At 52.9% G+C, this 13,956-nt stretch overlaps 1 protein-coding gene and 3 non-coding genes across 5 annotated transcripts in view; 3 read left to right on the top strand and 1 right to left on the bottom strand.

Annotated features, from left to right (window-relative positions):
* The first annotated feature begins 102 nt into the window (after positions 1-102).
* On the top strand, positions 103-173 carry LOC139074262 (small nucleolar RNA SNORD49). Its single transcript, XR_011523798.1, has one exon. It is a non-coding gene; the product is annotated as a small nucleolar RNA SNORD49 (small nucleolar RNA).
* Positions 174-629: 456 nt separating this feature from the next.
* Positions 630-700, top strand: LOC139074260 (small nucleolar RNA SNORD49). The gene has a single exon (XR_011523796.1). It is a non-coding gene; the product is annotated as a small nucleolar RNA SNORD49 (small nucleolar RNA).
* Positions 701-1,566: 866 nt separating this feature from the next.
* On the top strand, positions 1,567-1,639 carry LOC139074211 (small nucleolar RNA SNORD65). Its single transcript, XR_011523749.1, has one exon. It is a non-coding gene; the product is annotated as a small nucleolar RNA SNORD65 (small nucleolar RNA).
* A 450-nt stretch (positions 1,640-2,089) lies between these two features.
* Positions 2,090-13,956, bottom strand: part of LRRC75A (leucine rich repeat containing 75A) — a 45,698-nt gene continuing 33,831 nt past the window's right edge. For both annotated transcript variants that reach the window (XM_070563524.1, XM_070563523.1), the window contains 2 exons: positions 7,390-7,505; positions 2,090-4,254 (listed from right to left, as the gene is read on the bottom strand). In XM_070563524.1, coding sequence (XP_070419625.1) covers positions 3,714-4,254; positions 7,390-7,505 — 657 coding nt within the window. In that variant the 3' untranslated portion in view covers positions 2,090-3,713. The remainder of the gene's footprint in view (positions 4,255-7,389; positions 7,506-13,956) is intronic.

Raw genomic sequence — 13,956 nt, 5'->3', positions numbered from 1 at the left:
GCAACCCCGAGAGAACTGGGTGAGTGGGGGTCTGCCTGCACGCACCCAGGACGCTGCGCGAGGGGGCGGTTGTACTGGGCCCACGAGGAAGACTTGCTTGACTGTCCTGATGATACTGCTATTAGGAAGTGCCGTCAGATGCGATAGCTGACGACTTTCATGCCTGTCTGACCGCAGTCTGTTGAGATCTCGACTGTTCACTTGAACGTGACTGCCAGAATCTGCCCTAAAACGCATCATTCCTTCGTGTTTCAGATGGCAGACCCACTGCTGACTATGAATGGGAGCAGCATTGCACCCTGGGGTAAGTTCTTAGTCTAGGTAGGGTTTAATACGTAATTTAATTGTATCGATTTTGTTGCCGTAAGTGCGCTGAAATTGCCTAATTTAAACTTGCAGTTTTTATGCATTTAACATCATTATACACCACCTCATTGCACAGGGTGGAATCTCAAATAGAGATTGGGGATGGCTGCTGCAAACCTAGAACTGTACTTAAGCCGCAGCTATATTCAGAAACAAACTTCGTTAAAATGTCTCCTGGCTGCTTTTAAGGCGATTTTAGTTTAATTCCGAGAAATGTCCAGGCCTCTGGAGCGGTACTGCTGGGGAGTGGTGAGGTGCTTGACTGCTCTGATGAAATCACTAATAGGAAGTGCCGTCAGAAGCGATAACTGACGATAACAATTCCTGGCTGACTGCAGTCAACAAATCCTCACCAGTTGCTGGTGCGCAAAAATAAGTTGGTCTGAACTGACCCTTAATTTTTGTATTCACCCAGGTTGCAAATTAGTGAAGGGTTGACACTGATCACCAACAGCTGTGTATTGGAGTGAGGCGCGATGGCCTGCTATGAGGTAAGCTTTGGTCTGTGCAGAAGTTAGTGATGGAGTACGCCTACCTGTTGAGTTGAATCATGTGAAACCACTGTTAGGTTAGACATTGGCAGTTTGGTCTGGTTAACCGAATACCTTGTATCAGTGTAGTCCTTGACCTTTATTGACAATATGCCAGAGACACTGCTTTTGGTTCATGGTGGCAGTGGAACAGAGTGCAAGGCGAATGCAGGAGTTGCTTTTTACCTCATGACTGTATAATCGTGAGCAAATTGCCTATGTGCTGAGCTGGGAGTTTTCCTCGTCCTTGAAAATTGTAGCTGTAGATTTGTGATACTTAAAATAATGTGATTGAATGGAGGTTACAATACCCAAAGAAGCCAGTTAGGACTTGAACGCTTATGGCTTAGTTTACCAAAAAGCACCTCCAAAAAGTTTTTAAGGACTCTTGTTAGGATGGACTTAAGTTTGTAAATTTGTGGTTGAGGCTGTTATCAGAACTGACTCTTACGCCTTTGGCATCTGTTGTCTGTCTGGGGTGCCTTAATTCATTCCCCCAGGTTTTGAGTGCTGAAGAGTGGTGATTAGCAGTGCAGAGTTTTAAAGCCAGTGGCAGCAGCAGCTCAGCCCCAGAAAAAGGTAAGCTTTGATCTGGACAATGACCCTATCCCCCCCACCCCATGAATAAGCAGCTAGTTTTGTTAAAAATAGATTCACAGAAAAGGATATCAAATGATGAAATCACCCAAAATAGCTGGAATTACCGGCAGATTGTGTGGTGGTGAACCTACGGTTTTCTGAAGATATCTTTTATGCTGTGAATGACTGTTGGGAGTAGAAACTGAGATTGACATTCAGTTTCTTTGCAGGCTGTTTTCCCTGATGATGGTCAGCCATGATGCGGCAGGGGCAGAATTGAAAGTCCCAAGGACCAGTGGCCACCGTGCATTTGGACGCTAAAAGCATTTGTTGTAGAAACATGCTCACCTTGTGTTGAGTATCAGGCCATTCTTATCAACAGGAGAGCCAAGAAATGTATTCAGCAACCTTTTTCTACGATAGGCGCTTTTGGTGTTAAGTTCATGAGTTTTCTAGTATTGTCCCTTGCACAGAAGGAGCTTCTATGTTTTTGAATACTGTATAAATTATGTTGGGTGAGGGTCTGAATTCTTAAGCTGGGAACTTCTTCCTGAAATTAATATTTCCATGCAATTACTATAAACTAATACTGTAATAAAGGATGGTCTTTGATATTGGTTCTTAAAAACGTGTATTTGAAGAAAAAGTTAAATTTGACTACTGTCAGATACTAACAGTCCGAGTATTAGTACTTGCCAGCTTCCCTCTGGTCAGTCTAAGCTGTTCTCCCTCTGTAACACCTTTAGACTTTGAGGGCATTCCAAAGCATGTAAGGCATCCACATACTTGATTCCAGTCTCTGTCCCTTCACATGGCCTTTCTCTACTTCCTGAAGTGCCACACCTGCCCAGCCAAACCCTCTGGCAGTAGCAGCCAAGGTCCCATAGTGTGGCTCTTCACCTAATCCCCACTTTGCTGCCTCGTTGGGTTGGGATCCCACTTACCTGGCATGAGACTAGAGGTCTGTCACACTGTGTGCCCTTCTCTAGCCATCTGCTGTTTGCCCGAGGGGTCTGGTACACTGGCTTTGGGCACCCAGGCCAATTTTCTCTACCTCAAGAAAGATTGGTTTCCAGTCTCCCTGGACTTGCTGTCTGTACTTGAGTCTAGGATATTTGGGCCTAGGGTTTACTGTGGCTGGAAGGGATTTTGTTTTTTGTAATTGGTAGGCCTTGGGCAAGGGGAAGGAAGGGTGAAAACTTGCTTACTCCTTTGGGAACCCCCAGTTTACATCCCTTTCTCCCAGCAGTCTCACTTGGAGGCACAAGGTCTGCCAAGAGTTGGGAGAAATGCTCTCTTCATCTCCATGGTCCTGGGTTTGTATGTCTACCATAGTAGGTTTTTGGAAATGTGCTCAGAATACAAAGGATTACTTACGGGACTCCATGAGAAGAACTTTTCTGGGAAAAGGGTCCTAAAAAGGGAAGCAAGTTTCACTCCGGTCTGCACTATAGCAATACTGGAACCCTCGTGAAGGCCTGGTAGTGTTTGTGGGGGATGGTGTGGGACTTTACGCGTGTGCCTGTGTGTAGGCACCCTAGGATGCTCTAGATATTAAAGGGTATATGGGTGGCTGGTCCCTTGGGCAGGCTCCTGGAATCAGGTTGAGGGCTGGGCCTCAAATGAAAGCTGAGGCTGGGAAATGGGTTGCAAACGGCTTGGGGCTCCACAAGGAGGAGGTAGATAGCCTTCAGTCCTGATGGGGAATAGGCTCCTGGGGTCTCTGGCAGCCAGTCCCCTACTCCAACCTTCAGCCAGGAGTTAGGGTTAAGGTTGGAAAACCTGCCTGGAGCAGGGGCAGATTTAGCATCTGGCTAAAGTTTGCTGCTCTGAATAGAAGAAATGGAATGCAGAATTTGGAAATCCTGGGGTGGTTGTAGGGCCTGAACTACACCTTTTCTGGGGGAAAGCTCTTAGCATTCACATTTCCTCAAGCTTCCAGCATCTCCAAACTGTACACTGCCCACAAGTCTGGGGAGGCTGAGGGCCTCTTGAGCCAGGGATGATCTCTCAGGAGCCAAAAGGCAGATAATGGGGTTGACAAGGGAGATGGAGAGGACCAAAGAGAAATACTACAGTCCTCCTTTCCCAGATGCTACAGTCTGGCTTCCCATGGGTGGGGCTGCCCAGGCCAATTCTGGGTGGTAGTGGTAGCCTGAGCCCCATGGTAGGAACCCCTAGCCTGCTTCACCCATCCTACCCCACAGGGGCTCTCAGGTGAGGTCCCCCACTTATGTATCATGTCTGAGCTGCGCCTACAGTCTCCCTGTCCTCATAGTCTTTGGCAGGGGCCAGAGAGCCCCCTCCAGGGTCCTCTTGGCCCTCTGTGCCATCCCGGCCCTCCTCCCCACAGCCTGGGCCCTCCCCCAGCTCTAGGATGGTGGGTAGGTGGCCCTGCTTCGGGGACCGCTTGCGCAGGCTGAGGAGGAAGGGCTGGGGCAATGAGAAGATGTCCACATTGTTGCCCAGGTCGATCCACGTGACACTGGGGAATTTGCTGGGGTCCTTAAGGGTGTCAGTGAGGTCACGCAGCAGGGCCCGGGTCAACCGGTTGCCATTGAGCGCTAGTGTAGTGAGGCGCGGCAGTGTGCTGAGTGCTGGCAGCAGCTGCAAGACCATGTCGTCCGTTAGGCCTGTGAAGCCCAGTTCCACGCTATCCACCTGCTCCCCACAGCGCTGCAGGTAGCTGGTCACCCGCTCCAGGTCTCGGGAGGTCAGTGGGATGCCTGACAGGTCCACTGTGTTGTCTGGAGGGCTCCCGGCCAGGATAGCCTTGAGGCTGAATGGAGAAGGGATAAGCAAGGTTCAAGCAAGTGGAGCAAGCCTTTTCCCCACAGGCAGCAGTGACCACCACCCAAGAGCCGGCCTCTGCTCGGCCTTGCTGAGATAGGCATCTTGGTGGGCTAGGTGGGGGCCCTAGGTTAAACAAATCTGCATACACAGGAAGTATCTGCCTATAGTTGGCCATACATCCTGTGACATGGAGCAGGTCACCAGCCCGTCCATGCCTGCTGCAAACCACTCAGCAGAGGGACCACAAACTGAACATACAGCTCCAGAGCCAGTCAGCCAACTGATCACGCATCCCGAGGTCCAATCCCCTGCCGCAGTGACCACTTCCCTCATCCAGAGCCCCTTAAAGAATCCCCTTTGACCCAGCTTGAGGCTGCTCTGCTTTTTGAGACAGCCCAGGCTCTCTCTATCCTGGCCCTTTCCCTTACCTAAGTCTTGCTTAATAAAACTGTTTGGTACTTTATTCTGTGGCTGTCGCATGAATTCTTTCCTGCGAGTGCCCAAGAGCCCACTTTCTTGGGCCTGGTGTACCTGGCCTGGTGACATTGTGACTCCAGGGATGGGAGAAACCAGAGACCTCTGGTTCCCTGGCATTACCTCATCTCAGCCTGGCTGGACCCAGCTGGCCAGAGCCTGAGGACCCACAGGGGAAAGACCCAAGTGTTTCTGCAGTGACTAAGGGTACATGGGGCCACAATGTCTGGGTTTGTATCTTAACTCCTCCTCTTCCTACTCACGTGACCTTTAGTTAGTCCTTAACCTTTCTGTGGCTCACTTATCTGAAAAATGGAGCTAATTGAGTACCACAAGGTGGTTATGTGAAAGTTAAGGCATTTAGAACAGTGCCTTGTATAGGTGAGTGAGGAATCATTATTTGCTGCTGTCATTATCAGTCACTTGGGCTGAGCTTCTTGCTTCCCCAAGAGTGGCACAAAATCTCTGAGGCCCCTCTTTCAAGACCATCTTCCCCACCAGCTGGGGGTCCCTACGGAGAGCCCGCGGGACAGCAGGCAGGGGAGGCGCAGGGCTTCTGATTCTGGTGGGAGCTGCTGACTCCTGGAGGCTGAGTGCTGTCCACCCCCTTCCACTCCCTGCCATCTCCACCCCATGCTCTTCTTTCTTCCCCTGCTCCTTGCTCTGGGGCCAAAGCTCCCCATTTCCAGGTACCCCAGGCCAGCTTTAAGGCCCCAGTCGTGGGAAGGAGAGAGGAAAGTAGAGGGGCCTCAGCCTGCTCCAGCAGCGTACATTAACAGCAGCCCGAAGAGCACAGCTTGGACTTCCTCTTGGCAAAACGAGATAAGTCCCTATCCTTGGGATCTCCTGAAGCTGGAAGGCTGCCCACAGTTTGCACCTCTCGCCTCTGGCTGGGGGCCAAGCCCAAGGAGTTTGAAGGTAAAGCTCTCAAGGCATGACATCTAAGTGTCTGGAACGCTGGCTGGCACTTGTTCAGTGTGATTTAAGTGTTGGCTGTTATTCTTATCAAAGTCACTAATAAAGCGGACCTGTTATACCTCGGAAATAGGTAGTGAGGTAGGTAACAGCCTGAACCTAGGCTTTGAATCCAACCCCGCCACTTAACCAGCTAGGTGATCATGGCCAGTCAAATGGCAACAGTAATATCCCCTACCTCATTCAGCCCTTCAACAGTGTTTGTTAAGCTTCTGCTATGTGCCAGGCGCTTCCAAGCACTGGGGGCACAGTGGCGAAAATGGACAAGATCCCTGTTTTCATTCTACCAGAGAGGAGATAGCAAACAAGTGAGAGAGTGAAGTGAGGGAGGAACGTGGGGGCATGGCAGCTCAGGGAAGGCGGCTCTGAGGATATAACATTTGAGTTGACACTTGAAGAAAAAGTAGGCTGTCGGAAAAATACGGCAAAAGTTCCAGCAGAGCGGGGGGCAAGTGCAAAGGCTATGAGGCTGGAAAGAGCTGGTGTGTCTGAACCAGCAGGAAGGCTGTGTGGCTGGGCGAGGAGAGACCAGCGGTGCTGAGGGCCCATCATACAGGGCTCTGTTTGGATTTCATTCAAGTGTAATGGGAAGCCACCTGAGGGGGTGAGGCTTCTGAGTGAAGGGTAGACTGAGCGTGTGCCTGCCGGTGTGTGTGTTGGGGAGAGAGAAAGGGAGGCCCTAGAGTCCAGCAGAACTCAGATCTTCAGCTTTTCAATCCTGAAGAACTAGCTCATGCAGTCTCCGGGAATTCCAGGTTCCACGGCCCGCCTGTCCTGCTCTGTCCCCATATATGGCTGCTGCCCTCAGCCCAGTGGCGCCCCATTCTTTGGCTAGCCCTGTGAGAGCCTCACAGTCTTCCTCCACCTGGGAAAGCCTCCCCAGGGACTATCTCCTCCCTGGCTGGGGGACGGGGTGGGGGGGGGGGAAGGGGGGAGCATGTCCAGAATGGAAAGGGGAACTAGAGCTTGCTCCTGACACCTGGAGGGAGGGCAGTCCTTCCTCTCCCCAGCCTGCCGCACCTGGAAGGAGGAGCCACAGCAGCATCGAGACCCCACCAGCCTTTCAGAACGAGCCACTCGGCCCCTTGGGCATTTGTAAGAAAGGCGGGGCCCATCCTCCTCCAGAGAGCCCTCCTTCCAGGCTCCCTCCACTGGCTTCCTAGGGTATTGTCTCCGCCCACAGGTTCTGTGTCCCGTCTGCCCCCAACCCCCCAATCTTCAGGCAGCCCTGAGGGTCCTCACTGCAGCATGGGCCAGGGACATAGCTGGGGTGTGGGTCCCCCTAGGGGACATAGAGGAGGACTGGGGGGTTCAAGGGGAGTGCTCACATTCAGCACACCAGGAATTAGAAACTCTTCATGGCCTGTCTGAATGGGCCCACACTCTCCAGTTCTCAACTCAGACCACAGCCCTGCCTCGGGCTCCTCCCATGGCTCATGCCCACCTGGAATGCCCTCCTGGCTGCCTGCCCTGCCCTTGAATTCTCCTTCCTTCTCACCTTCAGGCAGCCTTCCAAGACAACCCTCTGGTTCCAGCTCTTTCCTTCACCCCCTGCCCTGGGTGGGGGTGCTGTGCACCACACGCCCAGCCTGGAATAAACTTTCTTTGGGCCGCCCTTGCAGAAGGAGGCTGGCAGGCCAGAGCAGACCCACCTCAGGAGACTGCGACTCACCAGGCCTGTGGCTTCCTCTTTACCAGCCCCCGGTGCCGCCTCCACTGGGAGTGGGGGCTGAGGTGGTACGTCAGCTGCCGGCACAGCTTCTCCATGGCGCCCAGCGCGTCGCCTTCCTGCAGAGGCAACCACAGGCATCAGGTCCCTGAGTCTCCGGAGCACGCAGAGGAGCCCAGGCCCCCACCTCCAGCTTCCTGTCTCTGCGGGAAGAGCATGTGCCCCAGGCAGAGCTGGGGGAGGCCTGCTTTGCTGGCTCAAGGTGGGCACGCTTAGCAGACAGCAGTGGTTGCAAACTGATCTGCACCATGGTTTTTGTTTCTGTGAATTAGCTGCTATCATTGAAAAATTGAAGTTCATATGAAAATTTGACTCCAGGCGATCTCACAACAATTGACTGAAGCTGAATGCCAGCTGACCACTTAGCCAAAATTCACCATGCTCCCTGCCACTCCCCACTGTCCAGGGCCATTCTGCTCATGCCCTCACTCAGTGAGTATCTGCTGAGCACTACGAGGCACCAGGCGCTTGTTCTAGGAGCTGCGGATTCAGCCATGAACAGATGTTCTTGCTCTTATCCTTCAGTGAAATATTTTTACCATGTCTCTTTCCTATGTCAAAAGTGGGAAAATAGGGGCCAACCAGGGGGCACAGTGGTTGAGTTTGTGCATTCGGCTTTGGGGGCCCAGGGGTCGCTGGTTCAGATCCCAGGCAGAGACCTACACACTGCTCATCAAGCCATGCTGTGGCAGGCGTCTTACATACCAAGTAGAGGAAGATGGGAATAGATGTTAGCTCAGGGCTAATCTTACTCAAAAAAAAAAAAGTGGGAAAATAAAAGAATGAGGGGGCCAAAGTCTTTCCCAGCCCAATTCATTCATCTATGTTACTTGTCTGGCCCATCAGCATTTGAGTTTGAGACCCTGGATACATTTGAATTGTGTCCCCCCAAAATTTTTAAGTCCCAATCCCCAATACCTCAGGATGTGACTATTTGGAGATAGGGCCTCTGAAGAGTAATTCAGGTACAATGAGGTCTTTGGGGTGGGCCCTAATCCAATATGGGTCCTCATGAGGAGAGATTAGGACACAGACATGTACAGGAAAGACCACATGAGGACACAGAAGACAGCCAACTACAAGCCAAGGAGAGGCTTCAGAAGAAACCAACACTCGATCTTGGACTCCCAGCCTCCAGAACCGTGAGGAAACTTAAACTGTTGTTTAAGTGGTGATTTCATTAGCGCAGCCCTAGCAAACTAATACACTGGGCTAAAGGGTGCAGCAGAGGGTGACTAGAGAGACTCCAACTCCACCCCAAGGGGAGTCAGTTCAACAGTCATGAGCCCTGGGCGAGTGAGTGGCCAAGAGGGTGTGCTCCCGCCAGATGGTCCAGTGCCAAAGGCCAAGGGCCAGCAAGTGCCGGGCTCAGATGCAAAGCCACATGCAGATAGCAACGCAGACGTGATGAGGTTCAGCCATCACCCACATCCAGCACTCAGCAGTGTCTGGCACACTGAGCACTCAGTAAAGGCCAGCTCGATTATTATCCTCATCGTCACCACCACTCTGCTAGTGGAGAAGCAGCATGCTGAGCAGTTAAGAGCATGAACTTGGAACCAAACTGTGTGAATTTAAATCCTTGATATGTCACCTTCTATATGACCTTGGGCAAGTCACTTGACTCCTCTGCCTCCAGCCCTTGTGTGTGCAGAGATAACAGTACCAAGGTCCACAGGGCATGTTGTGAAGATTAAGTGTTACTCTTGGGAAGCACAGCACGCAGTAAGGCATGCTCACTAAATACATACTGTGCAGTATTGTAAGAGCAGCGCAAACAGGCGGATCTCCGGCAGGGCAGAGGGAAGATTGCTTCCGCCCAGGCTCTGACTGGAGCTGGGCTTTTAGGAGCTGATGAGTTAGTGAGTTTTTGGATGGAGAAATGAAACATGAGGCATCCCTGAGTGAGGAGAAAACAATCTGTACAAGGGCTTAGGGTACGGGGGGTGTTACAGGCATGGGGGCAGATGACAGTCTGGGGCCTGACCACTTCTCACCACCTCCACGGCTACCACTTTGGTCCAAGTCACTATTATCTGTCACCTGGATCACTGCACGCAAACATTATGCTAGGACTTTACGGAATCCCACAGCCCCCTAGAGCAAGCAATGCTTTCCTTCCCCCGACTTTAGAGAGCAGGAAACTGAGGCTCAGACGGCCAGGGGCTAGGGTTGGTGGAAAGGCAAGAGTAGGAGACTGAGTGAGGGAGATGAGAGGAGGTAGGAAGAGGGAAGGTGAGTGACTGAAGACGTGAAGCATCTGAGCAGGGGTCCAGGAGACACAGGAAGGCCCAGGACTGAGTAGAATCGGTTTAGATGAAACCTCTGGTCTCTAGTTCTCCACGAACCTCATCTTCCTATTGCCTAAGCCTGTCTAGAGAGAAGTGAATGTCACCTGTCAGTCCAGGCAATTGCATCTGCAACACCTGGAGTCGACATATTCTGATTCCTGGACTTAGTTTCTTGCTCGCCTAGTCATGTGGGGGTACCTGATGGGAAGCAGGTGGTGAACCAGGCAGGGGCCCAATCATGGGGGCTGCAGGGGAGTTGCTGGAGGGGGAAGAGCAGGATCACATTTGCATTTGGGGACTGTCCCTCTGACTAGGAGATGGAGAAAGGAGGGACTGGAGGCAGAGAGAGTGACCCAGGGTCAGGCCCATGGAAAGGGCTGAAAGTGATGCAGCTCCCCACACTCGACTACAGTGCACAGAATGAGAAGGTGTGGGCAGGGAGGGGGTGAGAAGGAGGGCTTTGGGCTTTGAGCTTGGGACCTTGGGGTTGCCTTGAGCAGAAGGCAAGGGGCTCCAGAGGAGAAGGCAATGAAAAGGTAGGACAGGGGAATGACCAGCTCATTTGGGGCCATGTGAAGTTTGAGGGGCCTATGGGATCTCCAGCTGGGAGATGCAATTGGATTTATGGGGCTGGGGTCTAAGACAGGTCCGAGCTGGACACATTCATCAGCATCTGATTCAACCCCCTGGTCTGAGTGGGGAATGAGCTGAGGAGGAAGGCAACGGGAACAGCTGCAACATCACAGGGGCGGAGGGAGGACATACCAGACAGGAAGGGATGGAGAAGGCACAGTCAGAGAAGCAGGAGTGAGCGGAGCCATGGGCACCAAGGGAAAGGGGGTCAGTGAGACTCCAATGAGGAGGGCTTGGCCAGCACAGGCGCAGCGAGAGGCAGTCACGGTGGGGGCTGGGGTGAAGGCCAACTTTGGAGGCCAAAGGGAGACTGGCCCATGGAGAGTGGCCGCTCTCCAACTGGGACTCCTGCACACTGGAATCACGGGGAGCTTTAAAAAACACTGCTGCCTGGGGCAGGCCCCATGGCCGAGTGGTTAAGTTCGCCCACTCTGCTGCAGGCGGCCCAGTGTTTCGTTGGTTCAAATCCTGGGCGTGGATATGGCACGGCTCGTCAGGCCACGCTGAGGCGGCGTCCCACATGCCACAACTAGAAGGACCTACAACGAAGAATATACAACTATGTACTGGGGAGCTTTGGGGAGAAAAAGGAAAAAAATAAAATCTTAAAAAAACCCAAACAACAACAAACACTGCTGCCTGGGCCACCCCCAGCAATGGGTGGGAAGCTCGGGCACAGGGATTTTTAAAAGCCTCCCCCCCCAGGTGATTCCCCTGTGCTGCCAAGGTGGACATTCCTTAAAGATAAGGACCAGAGGGTGGGATCCGGTGGTCTGCCCACCATCACTCCTGGGAGCCCCTCGGGGCAGAACGATGCCAGTCTCCCACAGCACCAGCTCCAAAGCTGACAGCTGAGCTCCTCAGCTTCGGCTCCTCCTCCAGCCACTTCCTAGGGTTTCCAAAATCAGGGCCAGGGACTCTCCCTCCACCTTCCAGGCCTGGGTGGCTGGGCCTTAAAGGAAGAAACAAAGAGGAAAAGAGGCAGCAAAGCAGTGTGCTGGCCACAAGGGGGCAGCCGTGCGCAGGGAGAGGCGCAGGGCTGACCCAGCACTGCTGCTCCCCACCGTGGAGTGGGATTGAGCCTGCCAAACAGTGACAACAGATATGGTCACCTATCAGAGCTGACTTGAGACTAAACGTGAGCTAACGTCCTCCCAGGAGTGAGAGCTGCCTCTGCGTGTCTGGACTAAGTTAACAACAGCTCACATTTACTGTGCATCTCCTGTACGTAGGCATCGCGCCTGTGCATTGCATGCACTAACTCACCCTGTAACTCACAAAGATCCTACGAAACAGACCCTACTGTCATCCCCACTTTACAGACGAGGGAAATGAGGCATAAAGAAGTTGAATAGACTAGCAAGCCACACAACTTACGTAAGAAGGAATCAGAATCCAAACCTCAGCCATGGGCTCCGAGGCTGGCACTCCTAACCTGCCATCCCGCCCTGTGCTCTGCTCTGCCCTCCTGGTGACAGATCTTTCCCTTAGGTTAGTTCAAGGTGTTTCTGTCCTTTGCAACCAGAATAGCCGTAAGCAAGTCCATCTAATTTTTTCCCAACTCCGTCACTTTTTGAAGCCCTCTGCAGATATTCCTCCTGTGGAAAACAGGACTAAGCAGGACTGGCCCAGAGGGGAGGAGTAGGAAGAGAAGGTGGGGAAAGGAGGCAAAGGAGTAGGCAGTGTTGCTTCTGTGCCGTTTCAGCGTCGAGAAACAGCTGCCTCTCAGGCACACAGCAGCCAGGTGCCCTTTGTGCAAGCCTGGCTGGAAGCTTCGACAACAGGCACTGGACATTACGTGTGCCCTGCACCCAGCGCTTGCATGGTCTGCTGGCCCCTCTCCTCTGGGGACTTTCTTCTCAAAGCGCTGTGGCCCAGCAGTCCTGTTGAGCGCCAGACCCCACGGGCACTGCCAGAGTGCAGCCAATTGGCCCTTTCCCGGGAATCCAGACCTGAGACGGAGACACATCCCCACTCCTCCCCCGGATGAACCCTGACAAGTAAACTGGGGAGCCACAGGCAGCCCCATTTCCTGTCCTGTGGCATGGGAAAAACGGAATGGAGAGTGAAGCAGTGGGGAGGAGAGAGGAGAGAGGGAGAGATGTCTGCACCTTGTTTCATCTGTGGTTCTAGCGCCTCAAGCTGAGCTGCCTTTGGTCCCCACAAGACCCCTCAGTACCGGAAGATAAATTCTCTTCCTGGCTTGAGGCAGCCCGAGGGGGCTTCTGTTACCTGCATCAGAGTCCTAACCCACACCAGAGGCTCAAAGGCAGTTTGTGGAATCAACTCTCTGCAGCTCTTCCTCCCACCTGTGGAAAAAGAAAAAGGAAGGAAGGAGGGAGGCATGGCGCAAGTCAGGGGTGACTCGGCACCGCAGAGCAGAGCGCGGGTCCAAGCAGCAGCCTCTCTGGACCTGCCCAGTGCCGCTGACTGGAGGCCCTGGAGAAGAATCTGTCTGACGGACTCTCACTGTCAGGGAAGATGCTCGAGGCAGACCTACAGGCCCCTCCAGGAGGGGTCTCAGTACCGCTGCCCCCCAGCCCACAACACTACCCCATCTCTCAACTGTCAGATGGCGACGCCCACCTGCCATCTTCACTTCTCCAGACACCTTTGTATGCTGCCCCCAGGACCCAAGTTAGCACGGCCCTCCACTGCTCTGCACCCACAGGCTTCCCTCGTTCATTCCTTCATCAAGTATTGACTACCCTGCTTACTACGAGCTGGGTGCTGCCCTGGATACTGAGACTGTGCTGGGTTTTCTGTTTAATCCCTCTCTTCTAGTCCATTCTCTGCTCTTCTCTGTCTTTGGAAGGCTGACCTCTACATACAGTATCACCCAGCCCTCTTGCCACTGGCTTCCAGATGGGTTCAACCAATGGGAGCAACTGGAGTGGGATCAGAGGGCAGGAGGAGAGAAAAGTCGAGGGGTTTATTCTCATTCCTTCCCTGCTTCAGCTTGTGGGGTAGCCACCCTCCAAGATGGCCCCACTGATCCTGGCCACTTGGTACCTGTGCCCTTGTGTAGTCTCCTTCCACACTGTATCAGGGCTAATCTGGGAGATCAACAGGATATGGCAGTAGTGGTATGTGACTTCTGAGGCTAGGTCATAAAAGATACTGTGGCTTATGCCTTGCTCTCTCTTGGATTGCCTGCTCTGGGATGAGCCAGCTGCCGTGATACGAGTCCTTTGGAGAGTCCCGCGTGGCAAGGAACTGAGGCCTCCTGCCAACAACCATGGAATGTGCCATCCTGGAAGTGGGCCTGCCAACCTCTGTCAAGCCTTCAGATCCTTGCAGCCTTGGCCAATGTCTTGAGAGACCCTAAGCTGGAACTACTTAGCTAAGCTGCTCCAGAATTTCTGACCTACAGGGACCGCACAACGATAAACGTCTGTTGTTTTAAGCCACTAAATTTGGGGGTAATTTGTTATGCAGCAATAAAAAACACAACTCAGTTCCGGAAGAGGCAGTCTCTTCCTGGCTCCAGCAACACAGCTTCCGCCCGCGGCCCCTGCTGTAGTAACAACTTCCTGCTGCAGCTAGTGTTTGGGTGTCTCAATGTCCCCTGTTCGTTTCCTTAATT

The sequence above is a fragment of the Equus przewalskii genome, chromosome 10, assembly GCF_037783145.1.
Source record: "Equus przewalskii isolate Varuska chromosome 10, EquPr2, whole genome shotgun sequence".
NCBI lineage: Eukaryota > Metazoa > Chordata > Mammalia > Perissodactyla > Equidae > Equus > Equus przewalskii.
The sequence above is the reverse complement of the archived record's forward strand: the minus strand, read 5'-3'. Positions and strand labels throughout refer to the sequence as shown.